Here is a 20,946-nt window from a genome sequence, read left to right as displayed (position 1 = left end):
AAAGCACATTTTAGTATTTTTATTTTTGGTAAAATTTACCACAATACAAAATAATGATAGAAATAAATAAAGTAATAAAATGTATAGACAGGTCATAGAAACTATGCATTGTAAAAATTGGTGCTTTTAAAGCAATTTCATTATAATTTATAATAACATTAGGCAAAATGGCATTGTGTACAATTAAAAATAAAAGCATTATTTTTAACACAAATAATATCAAGGGCAGATGCATACACTTAATAATTAACGCAAAATTATTCATCACTTGGTGATTTGGTCTTTTGATTTTCTAATTAATTAATGAATGTATAGAGGACTAACAAAATGCACATGTACATAATTTAAAGCATTCGCGAGTCTACCGAACCACTTCACTATAAACCATTTACAACTGATATCGTCCACATCATTGTAAAATAACATTAGGTACACAAGAATGTTGAGGATAGAGGGAAAGGAAACGCGTGTTAATCTTAACTTCAAAATAAAAACTAAACCTTTAAAAATATTGTGTTAATCTTAATAATCGAAAGTGATTAAAATTACCTGTACTTTTATTATCATAACTCGATGTAGGCTATAACTTCGACTAACTCTCGTATCAAATGTAAACAAAATATAACAACCTTTTTTATAAAAAAGAATGGCTTAACTGTTATGGCTACGTTCGCATCATTTCATTTATTTGATATGGTACTAAAACCGATTGGACTAGTCTACCGATATTCCCAGTTTCGCTGGCTAATATCAATCTAAAACGTTGATGGGAACACAGTCATCACAGCTACAATATACAACAGAATGATATTATTTATCAAATACATTGTATTTCTGACATGAGGCTGTTTGTCTACTGTTGCTAAAATTATTATGCAATCCGAACTACTTTATTAGATATGTCGACCGAGATAAACGAGTCCCACACAGGATGTTTTTATCCATTAACAACTAAATAACATCACGATATTAAGATCAGATTCACATAGATTTATCAATCTGTATTAACAATATGTAAAATGAGCAACGCTATCATTTCTCTAGCTAATGCGCAATGAGTTTATGATAGATGGATAATTCCTATGGAAATTGATCTTAATATTCCAAAAATAGTGTAATAAATAACGCGGCCCACAAAAACAATTTTATAAATATATACAATATGTAGACAAACGGCCTATAACAAAACGAAAAACAGGCTCTAAATATACATTTTCAATTTCTGTGACGCAACGTTAAAACAAGATACCTGTATAACAAATTATCATATTCAAATTCAATCGTATGCACGACTTATTATTATTACACCAACATTTTACCTTAACTATTGTATAACTATTTCATGATGACACAGACTCATTAATCGGAAACACCGTATGCTTACTGCATCTTGTTCTATCGTACAAATTTCAAAAAGTACTAAATGTAAATTGTATTCTTAGTTTGCGCCTACTTTAATCTGATCCTATTGATTTATCTACAAAATACTTGGGGACACATACATGTTACTTTAATACTGCTATTTAATTGTTAGATGCAGTAACAAACACATACAGTAGTTAACTAATGGCATGGTACCCAATATTTGTCACTTTGTTTCTGCATCTAAATCTATTTCTAAATTAAATAAAATTGTGATTATTTGCAGCAGTTTTTAGTAGCAACTTGACTGATTTCTTGTGATGTCTGTTAGAATGTGATGCATTAAATTCAGTCTATAAATGCTTAGGAAAAAATGCTATAAAAATTATATTTGCCAATTAAAACAACACACAGGCAATCGATTAGAACATTAAATATATATTGTAAATTGATTTAAATAAAAACCGATGAAGCTTCGCTGAAATATAATTAAAGCTAAAAAATGTGCATTTTTATGTTAAACCGTGCTTCATAACTGGGAGTTGTTCAACTTCACACGTGTGAACATTATGCGTGGTGAGGGCCACGGCCGCGGCCTCCCTACTCCCTCTGTCCCGCGCCGGGGCGCGTCGCACACTAAATAACTTATATATACACCGTAAAATATATACTCTATAAAGTACAACCTACCACTATGACTACAATAAAACGATTTGTCGTTTAACTCATTATTATGACAGATAATTCCTCTTATTTACAATTTTACTATACAATACACGTTAAAATTGCTAAAAAGTAACATTGTACTTGTAACTTTGCTACCCTCTTTCGAATGTACTAATTTCATTAATATTTATGCCTAAAATCCCTCAGTATATGTACACATACGCGCTATGTTAGTCGAGACTTAACTGATCACAAGTGAAGAGAAATGGAACATAATGAGGAACAAATATACACTAGCTACGCACTAACCCTTCTCTTACCCGAATATCCGGGGCTAAACATATCACATCAAATTTAAGTGTACACACTTAAGCCGTTCGCGAATCATGTAGTCGACCTAACAATAACACAAAATAATTAAAATATATTTACAAAATGTATAAACCTATCTCAAAATAAGAATTTTTATGTAAAATTAATTCAAAATTATTATAAAATCCAACAATTCTAACACTGGGCAGATTCAAGAAAGAGATCATATCTAGATTCATGTAAAAGTTTTCATGTGTCCAATAAGGTACGCTTCAGTCCTCGTAACACCGAGACACTGAAGGTGGGAGTAACGCGATATGTGAATTGACTTATTGTCATACATACATAATAATGTTCACGTAATAGTTGTGCTCGACCCAGTATTCCATCATCAATCATTCACTCCGCAGGCTAAATTCTAAATAGGCTTACTTAGAACTCTCACGAGATCCATCGATTGATATTTTTGCGTCGTACCACATTAAAAGTCCATCCAAAAATTACATGTCTCTCACAACTCACGTTATTTACTAAATTAAACGTTATGTCTAAATCAGTATGTACTATATAATTATGCTATTCGTTAAGTAAAGCCTGTGAGGCTTGAAGATTTAATGAAGAAAATACTACGAGAATATCGTACATTTAACGATGTCCGTTTAAGCAGTATTTTTGTTCGATTTTACAGCATTTTAACCCTTTATTTGATCATAGATCAACACAAGCATAATTGACACAATCGAGTCACTCACTCCGTTTTCTTCATCAATTGAGGTACTTGCGACACTTCTTGGCGCCACACGTGCACGGTATTTTGACCTCTTCGAAGGGGAATTTGTAGTCATAAGTCAGTTCTTCACCGACAGTGATGCGACGTAGTGCAAATATTAGAATGTGTTTGTGGCCGTGAATATCCACGACGCGCGAGTAACAGTTGGGCTGGAAAAAAGAGATAAAATAAGTACCAAAAAAATTTTATTCGATCTGACATTCAATCCAAAATCTCATTATCGTGCAAATATCAACCTAGGTAAAGTAACTCACATCACAGGAATGGTTGATGAATCTGGCGGCGTTCCCCTTGAGCGTAGCATCGACGACCAGATTGTCGTCGATGCGGAACATATAGCAGCCGCCGACACCGCGGCGACCGCTCATTGCCTCGTAGCGCTTCTCACGTTGGTCAGCCAACACCGCGCGAATCACCTCACCCGCGTATTCTATTACCATGTCACCTAGAAATAACAAGATATAGTTGAATAAAATACGTATTAAATACTAGAAGGCTTAATTAAAATAGTTATATTATAAGGTATTTAAAAGACCAACTTGCTAAGTATCAAAAAATTTACAATCGCAAAGTTCTTACCTTCTTCAATATCTCGTTTGCAGAATAATCCGCGACCATGTATGTGTGATCTGTACACACCCACGGAAGCCTTAGACGTTTCTTTAAGTTGTCTGAATCTCATTGCTGGTGGCAATGTTGCCAAACGCCTGAAAAGAACATTAAATAAAGTTATTACACATTGTACACGACACTTTCAGAAAAACATTAAATTTTTTAAAGATATTATTCAATATTTACCTTGAGATAGAGCTCTCTCCTTCTTGCCCTCCGAATGGTGGCGGCTCTTCTCTGAACGGCGAAGCCATCCAGCTGAACATGTCATGATTTTGTTTCCTAGCCACAGGGCCAGTGCGAGCGCTGCCCCAAGGACTCTCCTTGAAGCCCTCGCTCAAGTCCAAGTCGTTGTCCCAACTGCTTAACTGACGACCTTGACGTGTCTTGTATTTGGTACAGCGACTGGCCTATAAGATAATAATTAAATCGTTAGTACATTGAATACCAACATTAAACAAATATAAAATTATGTCATCAGCCTATTTCGACAACTTACCCCCGGCAATTGTTCGATGAGGTATCTCAAAGCATTGTTGTTGAGTCCTAGAATGTGTGCTCCAGATAGACTTGAAGGTAGGTTGTATTGTATCGGTGGTAGTCCCGATTGCTTTCTGGCAATCTGAACAGCTTCAACAACTTTCGCCCACAGATCCGCTAGTGAAGACGAAGAGTAGTTGAAGCCGTCTTCTGATGTAACTTCGTATATCAACTTAGGTCCGTCATCTTTGGACGGTTCAGGTGCAGGCTTTGGTACTGAAGGTTTGTTTTCTTTGGATACTTTATGCTGCCTCTTAGTTATAGTTGCCTCTGGTTCAGATTTCTTGTCTCCTAACGCTCTCTTCACTACTTTTGTTGCTGCACTTGGTAATTTCGGTGGGACTGGAACTCTGTTGGTATCTTTCTCTGTTAAGGCCTTTGGAGGTTCCACATCAATCATGTCCGCATCTAGGTTTGGCAGTGACATTTTTGCCACTGAATCAACGGGCTCGCTAATTCTTGCAGTTTCTACTGTCACTGCAGCTGAGCTGGTGTTAGCTTGATGTATTTCTGTAGATAACTGCATCGCTTGAGCGGCATCCCTTTCTTCTTTTTCCTTTTTCGCACTTTCCAGTTCCATCATGCGTTTCGATTCTTCAATAGCTTTCTCCAAGTCGCTGTCAATATTCTCATCTTTTATATTCAAGTCGGGCATGTCGTGGCTCACAGGCCGTTGTTTTGGCACTGCAGTTGTTTTTGACGTGGTCTTTGTAGACGACTTGCTTTGTCCATCTCTGTGCAAAGGCAAAACTCGATTCATTGGTCTCATAGACATTGGATTGACAACGTTTGTTGGGATTCCAGATTGTTGAGTAGGTGGAGCCTTGGGTAATGTTATGCTGGAACTATTCTGTGTCGGTAGATTGATGGTATTATTCGGCACAGGAATACACATCATGTTATTAGCAGTATTCTGGTTCTGAAGCAGGTTGTTGTTTGCTTGTAGTGGGAAATTGATATCAGCCGCGGCTTTTGAAGCGATCTTCGGATCGACAAGATTGTTTTGCACGGTGATGTTCACTGTATTGTTGCTGGAGTTTACATTGATGTTCATGGGAGCACTGTTCGGTATGGCCTGGAAAGGCACGTTTATCATGGTGCCGTTACTATCATTGTTTTGTTGGAAGGCCAAAGGATCAGTTGTAATACCTGCCACATTGTTATTAGTATTGTTTGTAACCACGCGAATGTTGTGTTGTTGCGGCACATGTTGGTTTATATTACTTTCCAAACTAGTATTGCTCATACGACCCCTCTCGGGCAAATTGATTACTCTATTACTGTTTGGCGGGTTCATCTGCATGTATCCTATTTGGTTATTAACCGAGATTGAATGATTTTGCTTATCATTAGCCACCATATTCACTTTACAGTCTTTGTTGTTAGCTATGTTCGTCATTGGTATATTCGTATTCGATGGTGGGCCCATTATATTTTTGCCTCGTAAAGTATCTTGTGTAAACTTAGGCGGATCTGGCACGGGCATACTATTTCTATTCATTTGAGTATCCATATTGGTAATACTTTGACTTTGTGATGTATTATTGCTATTCATGCTACAGCTGTTTATATTAATCTGCTGGTTATTAGAAACCTGGTTGCTAATCATTTGGTTCTGATTATTATTCGTAGCATGTGTTTGTGATGAGTTCAACATCATATTATGATTCGATGTTCCCGACATTAAGTTGTTGTGTTCGGTGGAATTAGAGCAACTCATCAACATGTCGTGTCCTGACATGTTGTTTTGACTACTCGCTCCATACATGTTGCTGTTGTTGACAGAGTTCATCATCATGTTGTTGGACATACTCGTGTTGTTAACATTCATGCCGTGCATCATGTTCCCTGCGCCCATGTTTATATTGTTAGTATTCATGTTTGAACATATCTCCATCGTATTCTGATTGTTAGGGAATGACGTGCTGTTATTAGAACAACTCCCGCTGCATGAACTTTGAATGTCATTTTTGATATCTGGAATGTTAGGCATGTGCTGCATCATAGAATTATTCATCGACTGATGATTGTTGTTAACTATCTGCATGGTGCTGTTTAAATTATTGTGCATGTTCATATTGTTCATCGAGTTCATCTGATGTTGCATCATTGAAGAATGTTCCAAAGTTCTGTTGTTCTGAATTTGATTCAGCGCGTTGATGTTTTGCAAGGTGATTGAGTTACTGTCGTATCTATTCCCGTGAATGTTTGGCATCGCGCCAGAGTTATCCATCTGGCTGCCCAAATTAATATTTGGGGCACTACCCGACATATGATGCATATGCATGTTATTATCCATTTGTCGGTTATGCATTTGATTGGGAACATGTGGGTGCATATTCATGATATTATTGTCAACATGCTGGCGATTATTTTGGATTTGCATGACATTCGACATTTGATGTTGGTGGTGGAGGCCCACATTCTCCATTTGTCTGTTCTGTTGCATTGATATTTGTTGATTAACATGCATACTGTTGTCCATCTGTCCTCGAGTGTTGTTGTGATGATTCAATTGTTGCATATTGTGCAATTGTTGGTTATGCATGTTATCCATAGATCTATTAGAGTGTATAGTGTGATTCATATTGCTCATGCTGTGAGACTGCATGCTCTCCATCATCATCCTGTTGTTTTGCATGTTCATGTTAGACATTGGTTGCTGCATGTGCATGTGATTTAGTTCACTTAAATCAGATCGATTCATGTTGTGATTGTTTGATCCCATATTGTGGATATTCATGGACTGGTTCATTATGCTATTATTGTCAGGAGTGCTGCGGTTAGACAGCATATTTGACTGGTTGTGGTTTTGTTGCCCACCCATAATATTATCATGGAAAGACCGACTAGGTGTCGATTGATTCAACTGCTGCAACTGATTATTGTCCATCTGTCTATTGTGCTGGATCTGACCATTCATTATATGGATCTGATTAGGAGTTGTTAATTGATTGTTATCATGAGACATCATCTGAATGTTGTTGCCATGTGACATATTCGACGTATTCATGGAACTAGACATGTCATGCTGTTGACTTGACTGCATGCTGTTATTATCACTTGATACAGAGATGTTCATCCTGTTATTTGAACTTTCTTGACAAGACATGTTCATAGATTGCATTGAACTGTTGCCTGAGTTTAAGAGTTGTACTTGTCCGTGAGAAGAACTATTCGGTATAGAACACATTTGATTCTGGTTATTTGTCATAGAGATGGTATTCTGATTGTTCTGTAACTGCGGCCGCATTACATTGTGCGGAATGATGCTAATCGCCGGAGTATTACTGATATTGCCCGACATCTGACAGTTGCTCAGTTTATGACTATTCATCTGATTAGATAAACTGTCTGTATTGTGCTTGTTATCAACAGTGCCCATATTTTGGAAGGTGTTATCATTTTTCGCGTGTTGTTGCGAGTGAGATGCCATGATTTCTTGAGAGAAGTTCAAATGTCCTCCTTCCGTTTTAGACAAAGCATTGATTTTGCTTAGTTTTAACGAAGTGTCCGCATCGAAATTACTATTCATTACTGAAGACGGCGGATAAATGTTTCCAGCAGTAATTTGGATCACGTTGTTTGTTGTTGAGTGTGATGACGAATGGTGGCTCACGTTAAGGCTTTGTTCAAACTGGTGAGAGTGCATATTTACACCAGACATCGAGTTATTGGGCATCTGTATCAAGCAATTTTGGTTCACTTTGTCGTGATCGTTATTTGGATGATTCCTTCCGGTAATATTCATTGAGGAATTACTTTGGATGTTCATTGACGATGTATTAACATTGGTTTGCTTCACTGTCATGTTTTGCAGCTCTAATTTGTTCTCCATGTTAGCATTATTGGACGTATTTATTTGCCTCCAAGGCGTGGGTGACTTCAAACTCTGTGTAACACTTATAGTTGGCATATTTGCTGAATTCGAGTCCTGCAAGTTACCACTGATCTCTATTACGTGAGAATTCTCAATCTTGAGATTATTCTTGCTTGTTGATGGTGCAATAGAGCTCGACACTATCGGCTGCGACAACGGTATAGACTGCATCGAGAAGGACGTGGCCGAGTTCGGTATGGACTGTGATATAGCCATGACCGGCTGTCCTGTAGACGACACTAGTGTTACATTAGGAGACATCGACACGTTGCACGGTTTGATGTTTCTTTGCAAGTTCTGAGGCGCACTGGAAATTGTCATACTGTGTATTTGTGATGTAATCGGATTAACAGTCTGCCGTCCAGATATGATCGTCCCAGCGCCTGTTTGTGGCCCGATTGTCAATGAAGATGGATTCATTTGTATCACTTTAGGCGTCTGTCTGTTAACGTTCATAGCTGACTTGTCAGGCAGCGGCTGTAGAGTCAGATTAGGCACTGTAGTCTTAACTGTCTTCAACGATGGCGGCGATGACTGCACCGTCTGCGCATTCACCACATTGGGTGTAGACGAAACAGCAACACTGTCACCAACATTGTTCACTACCACATATCCTGTTGGCACTTCCACTATCGGTTCAATCTTGCTCGCTTGGAACACCTGCGTGGTCGTAGCTGAGAAACTGCTGTTCTGTGCGAGAACTCCTGGCATTGCAGTAGACACAAACTGCTGCGAGGACATCACTGTATTCTGCACTATTGTTTCCAAGCCATAGTATACAGGCTGCGTGGTGGTAAGATACATGCAGCCAGACGGATCTGTGACCATCTCTAGCGTCGGTGTTGAACCAAGAAGCACTTGGTCGTTGCAGAACTGTGGCAAGAGTGTTCCTTGCGGTAATATAGTTGCACCAGTAGCAGGCGATATGATGTTGCCTTGTGCGTTTAATGCAGCATTCGGTATAATAGTAGTTTGTCCATTACCGATCCCACTTTGTGGCACAACGGTCGCTCCCGCCGTTTGTAGCGTATTGTTGGGAAGCAGTGTAGCTGTCTGTGACGTAATATTTCCTGGACCCAGCCCTTGAATCGTTCCTTGTGGTATTATAGTTGTACCATTTTGGGTGTGTATCGCTTGAGGCAGAATCGTCGGACCATTAGGACCTTGCGAAATAATGCCTTGTGTTTGAATAGCTCCTTGTGGCAAAATAGTAGCACCTTGTTGTATTGCTTGAGGCAATATCCCAACATTTCCTTGTGGTAGTAGAACAGGAATACCGCCACTGGGTACAGCGACTAATCCTCCCGACTCTGTCTGCTGTATTTGGAATGTTTGTGGCATTATACCACTTTGAGATATGAACTGTGTCGGTCCAGTTTTGAAGTCTCCTTGTGGTGCAATAGTCGCGATGTATTGCATGTTTTGATTTTGTTGCTGTGACAAGGCTTCTACGTAAGCTGACATTATATTTTGATTTGCCACTGGTTGCACTATTATTGAAGGCTGGCCCGTTTGATTGTTCGTTTGTAGCTGTATTACAGTGTTGCCGGGCCCAATAGGCGTCTGGTTAATAGCAGTGAATGTCTTCTCCATTTTAGTTTGTCTTGTCTTAATTGTAGTAGGTTTAGGCATTGGTCGTCCTCTGGCACGATTTGCTTGGAAAATCGGTTTGGGTTGTACCGGTGCAGGTTGCTTTTTGGGCGACTTTTGTGGCGCTCCAGGTAAAATCAACTGTTGCTTGGGTTGTGTGTTGGGTGACTGCAATCGTTGAGCAGTCATCGCAGGTACTACGATTGTAGGATTACCCTGAATTTGAGGACGAATCATAGGCTGAATATTTTGTATTATTGAGGTGTTTGGCATTCCCTGTATGGAATTCACTGGTAGAGCAATAGATGATGCGCTCATATTAGGGAAGTTGGCAACTTGAGTCTTGCCTTGTAGCATCCCGCCGATGTTGCCTTGTTGATTTGTAGGTATGGTTAACACCTGGTTTGAATTTGATGATATAACTTGAATACCACCGGATCCTGAAAGAAGTTGGGCCATATCGGCATTTCCCTGGATTTGTTGTATATTAGCGCCTCCGTTTCCTGGTTTTACGCAAATATTGTAAGGCAAGATGCTCGGTTGTGTTATTATTTGTGGCGCCATTATCTTTTGACCGCCAGCAGAACTAGTTTTAGGTGGTAGTAACATCTGCGGTGTCACAACAATTTGTGGCGAAGATAATACTTGTTGATTAGCAGACACTTGAACATTGGTTGTCTTGCTTTGGTCAAATATTACTGTTCCTGACTTCATTTGTTCTGTGATTGTCATAGTCATTTCGTTCGACGGGCCTGGTGAAGGCGTCTCTACAATAGTTCCATTTATCGTTATTTGTCTGGTGTTGATTGACGTCCGCCTCGCAGCGATACCTTCAGCTTTAACTGTATTCTCTGTACCGCTGACGACACCCGCGTGTATTATCATTGGCTGAGCAAATGCACCTTGAAAAGCGTTTTGCAATGTAGTCAACGTTCTATTTTCCGGCGATTTAGGGTTCTCACTTTCACTCTCACTAGTCGATATCATATCGCAAGAGGCGACATGCCTGTCATATGACTCCTTGTTTCTATACGTGCACTGACATCTGTCGCACCTCACTGGTTGTTCCATTTGATTGGACCCTGAACCGTCGTCCAAAGGCCTCATTACGAGTTCAGGTTGACCGCTTATCGAATTACCAGCAAACGTAACTGTATAGCTCTCGGTTCCACTGGCTCTGTACAAAAACTGGTTGGTCTGACCCCTCGGTACATTGTCACCTGGATGATTATCTTCAGCACCATCTAGTTGCTGTATTGGTGAGAAATCACTATCATTGTCACGAGGACTTCCCGGCCGTGAGCTACACGTGCTTTCAGATCCTGACCAATCAGCGGCTCCATCGAGTTGTGAAATAGGGCTGCACTGGATTTTTGTATAGAAGTCTATAACATCAGTGTAGTAGCCTTCGTTTTTGTCTGTTTTAGTAGTATTGGTTTCATCTTTTTGTTTCGGCGATGTTGTACGATAGTTCATGCCCGATGTATGGGGAGCTTCATCGCAAATAGCGCCGCTCGTGCACGTCTCCACCTTTACTTTCTTATCTGTATTGCTGTCAGATTCTTTTATACTCTCGATAATATTTTCTGTAAGAGTTACCCTCTGCACAGGGCTTAGTTTGCCCGTCACTGTAGATGATTTGCCCATTTTGCATCTTTTAATTGTAGAAGACAGTAAACTTGTGTCGAATTTATTGTTCCAGCTGCTGGACCTTTGTTGACCTCGTCCAGTAGTCAAAGTCTTAAGACCATGACTCTGCAAGAGCATTTCCGATTTACTTCTCTTTAACTCTTTGCTTCCAGTTTCAAACCTTGAATTCAATAGCTCATCTATGAAGTCTGTAGAGCGGAAATCAGACTTATCATTACTTTTATCATCGGACTGGCCCATTGCACAATAGAACTCGTTTTTCAGGTCTTGAAATATGTCTTGCATAGATATGCCGTCTAAAAGATCGTGATTCAGGTCTTCGAATATGGCATCTTTGACTTCTGGTGGTAACAGGTCAGCTGTGTTCTGAGGTTCCTCCTCATCTTGTTGCTCTTGCTTGCACACATTGTCCAGTAAATGTTCTACAACTTGTTTGACAGCAAGATCTTCTAAAGTCACAGTGTTTCCATACTTAATAGGGGACTTGTCATTTTTGAGCATAAGAACTGTTTTACTGGAGCCAGTCTCAATACTCTCATGCCATGCTCCTATTTCAGCCATTACTCTCTCTACAATGTGGACGTCCATTGTGTGATCTACCGTGATGTTTACACCAAAATCAAAACCAGGTAATGGTTCTGCCAGGATAAGCTTCGTTTTGATAGTATATCTCACTATTTTCGAGGGCTTTTTGCAAGACCAAAATAGACGAGTACAAGAGAAATCTACTGGCATTAAGAACTCTTCATAATCGGATACTGATGGCACTATCTTACCAAGGCTATGGACTGCTAGTGAGCCCAAAATGAACTGCACTTTAGTGATCTCACTGTATCTTTTCTTTTTCTTGTCAAGTTCTACATAAACTGGTCTCGTAAGTTCAAAGTCGGCATCTTTTTGCAAACTTTTCTTCGGTACGTCTTTTCCGTGAGTCGGGCAGAAGACCCTCTTGTCGTCCATGAAAGCACAGCTCTCCTTTCTTGCACACGCATAGTGGTAGGTTTCACTGCAATTTTTCGCGCAGCATCCTACACTTGCGCCTTTAACTTCACAAGCGGCACACTTGATCATTTTCCCTCTAGATATTGCAGAGTGTACATTTTGTAGGGATCCATCAATTTCTTCAAAGACTTCAGCTGACCATAAGGCACAGTTGGAATGTATCCAATCATTCTGACCGCAGTAAAGTAGTCGCCCTTCCATAGAGGGCAATCCATCGCCTGTTGCTTTACACAGCACACACACTCTTGAATCTACCACTGGATAGAACTCTAACAAATCTTCTTCGAACTTATCCGCGTCAGCTTCAAGTTTAGGTACTATTTGATCCATCGGCCGCTCTATAGATTGAACCGCTGTCTTCACTTTATTATCAGCGACATCAACATCCTTCATTGATTCAGCATCTTCTTGCTCACCCTCAACTTCCAAATTAGGTTGAAGGCAGTTGTTTTCACAGTCAAACCATGGGAATGTTTCTGAGAATAAGTCTTTGTATATTGACTTAAGATCATCATTTGTTGTTCTTTGAATGACCTCTCTCATGTCATGGTTGAAGTCCTTCAAAGAGACGTAGCCGTCACTGTTTACTCTCTTCTTGATGTCTAGTAGTGATGGTGATATTACCCTGTCCAAGTCGTCACTGTTACTCATATCTGTGGACTGTCGTAACACAACCGGGCTCAGGTCTTGTTCACTGCGAGCTTGAGGGAAACCCTTCATCGGTTCGTCATCATCCGATATTGCCTCATACTTGTCGTCATGAACAGTCGTAGGCAACATTGTTGTAGCTTTTTCTGACTTTGGTTGTGGAGTATAGTTCTCGTGTACTTCGACACAAGAAGACTCGAATTCTGTCTTAGTGCCATAGAGGCCCGTAGAAAAGCATATTTCTTTGTTTTGCATCAGTGGCTCTTGGAGATTGACCACCTTATGTGATGTGTGTGGAATGTCTTCTTTCTCCATATCCACGTCCTGTAATATGGACGAACACTGCCATACGTGTGGCGTGTTCGAGTCGTCAAATTTGTTTGCCGGAAAATTATTATTTCGCCTTCCTCTCGAAGTGTTTCTGTAAACTTTGGTTTCTGAGGTCTTCATGGACTCATCTACGACATCAAAGTGAAGTTTCCTAATCGCTTGCGGCGACATTAGGCGGTAAGGCTTATTCGGTACTGGCGTATTCTTGTGAGGCGTCAATTTTAGAAGCGCACACGCTTTCTTATTCTTGGCTAGCAGCTTCAGTAAGTGCAGGAGTCTGCCTTTCAGATGTTCAGTGAGCATTTTTCTCCACGGAGGGTCGAGCGGCATACATTTGCAGCAAATGTACTCGATGGACGGCGGCAGCGCCGAGAGGAGCTGGTATCCTTCGCCCGAGAGACCTTCGCAGCTCGCGTGCACCCAGCGGCCGCACCAACCACACTCCATCATCTGGAAAAAGTAATTATTATTAATTTATGATATAGAAAGTAGAAACCTATATAACACCGGCGATTTTACAGATAGCGAGATCGTTCACAAAGTTAAAACGAGAATCGCAACTATCTACGTCTCATATTTACCTTGCTATCGAAATCGTTGTCCCTGTAGCACGCCTGGCAGAGCGGGCAGTAGTTGCCCTTCTGCCGCAGCTTGAAGCACGGCCCGCAGAACGGCAGGCTGCCCACGAACTTGCTCACGCGGCTGCTGTCGCAGCTCTTGCACTTGAGGCACGCGCTGCATATCTGGAAACGTAAACGGGGGAGTGAGCACAACGTCAAGGAGGAGACGGGGAACCAGGAATAAGGACGGGGCAGGGGTCGCACCTGCGGCCAGTCGCTGCGGTGGTCGGGCGGCGCGGCGGGCAGGCAGGCGGCGTGGTAGTGGCGCGCGCAGGCCCGGCAGCGCAGGCGCGCCGCGCCCCGCGCGCACGCCGCGCACGACACGCAGCGCGCGCACGTCCATCCGCCGCCGCCCGCCGCCTCCTCCGCGCACCAGCTGTGGTACCACTCGCAGCACGACGAGCACGCCAGCATCTGCGGAAGCGCAAAACGTTATAATCACTCACGAATCCCGAAACTCAATCGATTAATGGGTATGCTTTATTCAACTTCAGCTTACGTTCTCCTTGCCGGCGCTTCCGCAGAGGAAACACAGCCGGGCGACGGTGAAAGATCCGGTCCCGATGAGCCCGAATCCCGTGCTGCACACCTCGTCGGGGTCGTAGCTCTCCCAGAAGTCGACGCATATCAGTTCGGGCCTATTTTGACCGCACTTCTGGGCCCGGCTGCGGACCTAAAATTGAAATGACAAATTATTATAGCTGAAACTCTATCCATAAAACCGTCGATGAAATCGACTCTAATGCCACGCAAGGAGTTCACTTACGTTCGTTATGTTGGTTAGAGGTTTCATGATAGTCTTCTTAGGTACGAGATCCATGACGGTCTCGTCTTCGCTGGATTCGGCCTTGCTCTGTATTTTGACAGGAATCTGTTGTTCTATCTTTCTCTTCTTAGTCTCCGCCAGCGCCTCGACGTCGCTGTCTTTAGACAAAGCGGCGTCAGGTACGACGGGTGGCGCTTTGTTCTCTGAATCGACCTCAAATTCACTGTTAGTAAGATCAGGTGCATCTGCATCCTTCTCGACAGATAACAAAGCACCCTCTTCGTCGAGCGTCTTATCCTGTTTCTCTTTCTCATCTTGCGTGGGGAATGTAGCGATCGGCTGACCCAATACAATAGAGGCACTTCGACATACATGTTTAACTCTGGGTCCCTTAAGTTCCACTTTCTGTCTTTTAGGATCCTCCACTTGTTTAGTATCGCCCTTATCTTTTTTCCTTACTTTCACCCTTGTCAACTGTCGCTTTCTACTTGCATTGAATTCCTCATTTGGTTCTGTTGCAACTGGGCGATCTTTGGGAGTTTTGTCCTGAAATTAAAGATATTAATTAATATACGAAAAGAAGTTATTATATCTAAAATGAAACAAGGGAATAAAATCATAGTAGCTTAATTCTGTGTTGCTTACCTCTACCACTTTTTCAACTTCTTCAACTTTCTTAGCAGCTGGTTTTACACCAAAGATGTTATTCTCACTGTCACCATTGGTAGCAGCAAACACTGGTTGAGGCGTAGTAGTAGTATTAGTTGTAGTTATTCTTAGTGGATTCGCCGGTGCAAGAGCACCAGTAGTCTTAACACCAGATCTCATGAAAGGTGGCAACATTGCTGTGAGGCCTGCCCTAATGTTAGGTGGAACCTGGAAGGCTTTAAGGCACATCTTCAGCCAACAAGCTGGACAACGTGCTTTGTTTGTGCACCGGAGTAGCTTCCACTGTTGTGAACGCACTATTGGTGGCACATGACAATTACCTAAAAGAAAGCAAAAAGTTATGTTAAATGATATTCATTGTATAAACCACTAAAATAGCACAATCTAGAAGTAATTATAATACTACTAACCTTCACCCTTCAAACACTGCATCACAACAGTTCCAGCCTTCTGAGACAGTTTCTCCTTTTTCAACATCTTGGATATGAACTTGCGGCAAGATTCACAGGAATATATTCCAAACTTTCTAGCTTGTTTAACAAACCTATAAAATCTAACAGCACCACAAACTCCACATGTGACTGTTGTTGGGGGATTTGGAGCTGAAAAATACAGATCAATGTTAATATAGAATAACAAACAATAATATTTGCCCAACTTTGAAAAATCTTCATATATAATTATGTAGAAAAGCTTACAAGATGACTGTGGATGTGTAGAAAATGGACCGTCAAGTGCTGATGTAGACTGTGCTGGTGGATTCAACTGCAGTCTCGCTTCTCTGAGAATTATTTTGCCTCTTAGTAACTGTGATGCTGATGACTTATCCTTTTCAGGGCTAGCAGGCGGAGGCTTTTCTTCTTCATCTCCACTACCAGTGGGGCTAGCACTGTCCCAACTATCCTCAGACTCTGAGCCACTACTGGTACTACTAGAACTACTTGCATCTGATATGTCCATAAGCTTTCTCATAGCATGCCCGGTCCTATCCTCCTTGGGAGGTTCTGATGTTTTCAACTTTTCAAGACTCTCTAAATTGGAATTCTCATCCTGTGGGGGCTCTTTTTCATATGAAAATAGGTCATGTAACTTTCTTGTACCCACACTGAGACTTGAAAATGAATTTGTTGTTTTATCTTTGAACAGATTTGATGACTTCAAAGATTGTAAGGGCATATTGTCTTTAGCTTTTTCAATTTGGTTTGATTTGTCCTGATCTTCTTCATCAGGTGTGTCATCATCATTGGGCAAGTTGTTGAATACTAATCTTTTCAACTTTGGCTTTTTAAGAACTTTACCTGATGATATACTGCTACAAGCAGCAGACTGCTCCTCACCATCAATAAATCTCTTGTTGGGTTTGATGACCCTTGATGAATGTGCACTTCTCATTGGCAAAACAAACTTAGTAGAACTTCCACTTTCTTTTTCAACTGGAGATGCATTTCTCGGAGGTGGGGACATACATCGACTCTCGCTGAATTGTGAAAACTTGTTCATAGGCTTTGATAAGGGATTCAAATTCTTTCTTAGATATCCCTCTTGATGTTCTGAACTAGATTTTGAGCTTAAATCTGTTAATTTAGCTGGCTTAAGAATACTGTTGAATGTTGAGTATTCAGTTTGTTTAAGTGATGACTTCTTCTTAATGATAGGCACAAGAGGAGCATGGTGTTTTATCGGGACCTTTTTAAGTGGGAAAAATATATCTTCACAACTTTCTACAGTACCAAAAGTGACTGTTTTCTTCACTGGTTTAGGCTTTTCACCTTTGGCCGGCTCCATTTTGTTTTGTGATCTTGTTCTCACTGGAGATTTAGACAAATCGTTGGTGTTTTTGTCTTGATTTTCTTGTTTATTCTTTGTTGTATCAGTCACTTTGTTTTGACTACACTCATCTGTCTCATTGTTATTTTCTTTCTTTTCTTCTTCCTGAAATATTCAGTACAAAGTCTTTAAAATATTGTTACTATATTCAAGGGTTCTACAAAGTTCAAAGGTTCTAGCATGAGGATTATGTACATATAACTTATTACATTTAATGTACTAATGAGAAAGAGATTCTAGAATCTGTATGTTTAACAAGTCTTAGAATGTGTGACAAGTCCAAACTTAACCTTGATAAAGTAACAGATGTAAGTTTTTCTATAGTTTCTTGTGTTAGTATAAAAAATACCAATTTATAATGTTATAAATAGCTTTAATGTTGCTGTACACAATTATTTTTTTACAAAATGCAAGTCACAATGTAACATGCTGTGACAACCAAATTATTAAAAATCTTTTGTCATTTGAGCAGTGATAGAAAACAAAGACATGGACATAACTAAAGTGTGTTTGCATCAAGGTTAATATTAAAATCAATAATAGCAACTTCTACAGAACATGTACCATATGATAAGTATACAAGTATGTACATCTCCAAGCAAGGTTGAGAAGAATGTGTTTAGATGTATGTAAAGGTTATGTAGAGTCAGGTAGAGTCTTATGTTTACTGTTTGTTTGTAAATACTTCAATATAAAGTCTGATAATACAATTTACGAATGTTTACTTCGATGAAATAATCATTTGTGAACAAAACATAATCTAATATCTATACAATTTACATTTTGTTGACATGAAATGGAACACGCAAATGTCAAAGTACGTAGATACATACTTGACGCTCTAGCTATGCGATTATCGCCTCGAATGCTTCTAGTTATTACGTAAACACAACATTTCCTTATGTACACTTGTATTTTTTTGTAACTTACATGAAATTACAGACAAATGTTAGCAAATAAGCATTACCTCTTGCTCCCCAGCAAAATCATTAGCCGTAGAGCCGCGGGCTGGCGGGTGATTCTCTGTAGCAGTCTCATGGTAAACAGTTCCTGATAAAACACTGATCCGTTTTCTGTTTTGAAATTTAAGTGGTTTTCCTGGGAATCTCGACCTTCCCATTTTGATTTGCTCGTAAACGAAGAACACTTAGTGCGTTCCTAGCGAGTGCGAGGAAACTGGCGCGCATGCTCGGGCCCGCGCGCTCCGCAACGCCATTTCACTCATTTATGCAATGTGTATAACAAATTACGACGCAGTTCTCATCGCATGTACGCTCAAACTTAAACACTAGCATCACCCTTCATATTATTCACTAAAACCATCACATAACACTGTTTTTGCGAAAGACGACATCATCCATCATTTTTAATGGTCGACTGGTTGTTAACGCTGTAGTCGTATCGCATCCATTCAACTGAGCGTCAGCTACTAGTGAAACAAAAGAGAATGTAGCGATACACACGATTCTACAACACTACGCGTCGGTAACACTGCGTTTAGTTCCATTGGATTATTAATTTTATCACTAAACAAATTAAATTATTAAAATTGAATCGCCGTAATTTGACAAAGATGGCTGTTCGCCGCGCTTTAACAATAGCGTACACGAGTGATTAACGAGACGAGGCGCGAGGCCGCGGTGTGAACGACACCTGGCTCTCGGAGGCCAGTTATGGATTTTGAACCAATCGCGACGTTAATTCGGACCGGTATGAAAACAAACATGTCGCTCGCTACAGTACACTCGTTACTTCGCTGCTCTATCTATCTATACATTATGCGTTTCACTCATTTTTCGTCAATAAAAATGTTATGTTGTGCTGACTGATCTAATAAACTGCGCGGACGGTTTGGAACGCAACGTCATTGACTCTACATCAATAATTTCACTTTAATGGAGACAATACTGACCAATATATCAATTATATTGTTATTTGTGAATCAATAAAAACGTTTAGGTAGTGTTTTTAAAATCTTGTTAATGTGAAATACGTAGGCATGATTGTTGTTATGTTAAAATAATGATAGCTATAGATGGCTCTACCATTATTGTAAACGCGGCGTGTCATTATGTCAATTAGGTTTTGTTCTCGCGTTATTAATTGACTAATGAATTTTTAATTTCTTTATCTATGTAATGCTTTTATGCATAAATCTCAAACTCTTGGTTAAAATGAAAGATGTTTAATATTAAATGGTAGAGTCAATCGACACAAACACAACGATTGTTTACGTAGTCCGAAATTCTCTTTGTTACCAATATACAATTTAACTTAACTTTATTAAATTAAGATGTTTATAAAAACTCAACAACGTGCTAGGTAGGTATATTAGTGTTATGTTATCTCATGTTCTCATTTTATTCATATACCTAGGTACTTCAATATTTTTTATGTTCGTAGTTCCATAATCGGGTCATAATTATTCATAGGCTTTTTATATACAGGTTTTAGATTTAACGATTACATAAACAAGTTTTTGCGTAAAGTTGGCATTTAGACATATATTTTCTGTATCCCCAGACCTAATTTAATAATTTATTACTTATTCTAATGCTCGTAAATGTAACAAACTTTTTGCTTAGCGTAGAAGGTATTAGACGTTAAACCCCTGAGTTAATTGGGCCGTGTTTTAAAAGCCAATTAATTGTTTTTTAACAAATCTTACCGTAGTGTCTACTCTGATTAGTACGTACGTATTTAAAATTATAAGTAGGTACTAATTGTTTTATCTAATTCCTTTATTGCATTTTGTACGTAATATTATATCCGCCATCGAGTGTCGCTAGGCGCTGAAGAAATCGATAGGTAGGTACCTACTAGCAACAAATACCTATTTTTAAAATATAAATTAATATTAGATATTAGAAATACTAGATTTTGATTGTTCTTAACTATACCTAGTTATATTTATGGCATTGTTTTTATTTATTTAATGATTAATTGTAACTAGGTATTTCACTTTTGAGGTATTTTTAGTCATAATAATATGCATACTGAACAGTTTTAAAGAATCTATGATGTCTTCTAGAGGTATAAAAGGTAGATATTTAAATACCACAATGAAACTTAAAGATCTAAATAGTAATAAAAACTCATTTTGAAAGTAGATCTCCACATAAGTTCAACACGCATTAAGAAATGTTTACGCGTATTTACAAGCGACTATAGTAATTAGATAGCGTGGTGAATGGCGCATTGTACAATCGTAGTACTACAGCTATTGACTGTACTATGTATACGTAAGCGTGTGTAGTACCCGCACCCTACCCTACACCGTGAACCCCAAAACTACCGGTCGATCATGCGTAAAGGGCGGAGAAGGGCTGATAAAGAGGGAAGCTTGTCGGTGTTTGAACCCTACATGATACTTATAACTATACACTATAACATAAAAATTACGAGAAATACACTTTTTTTAGTAACAAAATACTTTATACTGACCTCTAGCGTAAGTTATGAGAACGAAAAGTTCCTTGCTGAAACGCTTCCTGAAATAGGCACATTGAGAACGGGCGGCATTTCCTCGGACTTGGATCGAAGTGAAATAATTCACAGGCACAGTTTTAAGTATTTTTCACTTAAACCACACTATTTTTCACTTGAACTTATATTCACTTCACTCATACTGATAGTTGATGTTTTGAAAATAACAATCCGCGTGTAAATATTATGGTAGGAG

At 39.7% G+C, this 20,946-nt stretch overlaps 1 protein-coding gene across 2 annotated transcripts; it reads right to left on the bottom strand.

Moving 5' to 3' along the window:
• Positions 1 to 4: 4 nt before the first annotated feature.
• trx (histone lysine N-methyltransferase trithorax) lies at positions 5 to 18,991 on the bottom strand. Of its 2 annotated transcripts, none has more exons than XM_076128570.1 (13): positions 18,232 to 18,991; positions 16,136 to 17,369; positions 15,848 to 16,039; positions 15,414 to 15,757; positions 14,769 to 15,314; positions 14,502 to 14,675; positions 14,207 to 14,416; positions 13,964 to 14,125; positions 4,242 to 13,832; positions 3,929 to 4,152; positions 3,710 to 3,837; positions 3,385 to 3,575; positions 5 to 3,279 (listed from the first exon to the last, which is right to left on the bottom strand). In XM_076128570.1, exons 1-13 carry the CDS (start codon positions 18,382 to 18,384, stop codon positions 3,106 to 3,108), a joined length of 13,323 nt encoding a protein of 4,440 aa, XP_075984685.1. In that variant the 5' UTR covers positions 18,385 to 18,991; the 3' UTR covers positions 5 to 3,105. The 2 variants fall into 2 exon arrangements, with proteins under 2 accessions (XP_075984685.1, XP_075984687.1); XM_076128572.1 differs by having other exon boundaries at positions 15,848 to 16,018.
• Positions 18,992 to 20,946: the final 1,955 nt, after the last annotated feature.

This window comes from Anticarsia gemmatalis, chromosome 21, assembly GCF_050436995.1.
Source record: "Anticarsia gemmatalis isolate Benzon Research Colony breed Stoneville strain chromosome 21, ilAntGemm2 primary, whole genome shotgun sequence".
Lineage (NCBI taxonomy): Eukaryota > Metazoa > Arthropoda > Insecta > Lepidoptera > Erebidae > Anticarsia > Anticarsia gemmatalis.
Note: the sequence above shows the minus strand (reverse complement) of the source record. Positions and strands in the feature narration are given on the sequence as shown.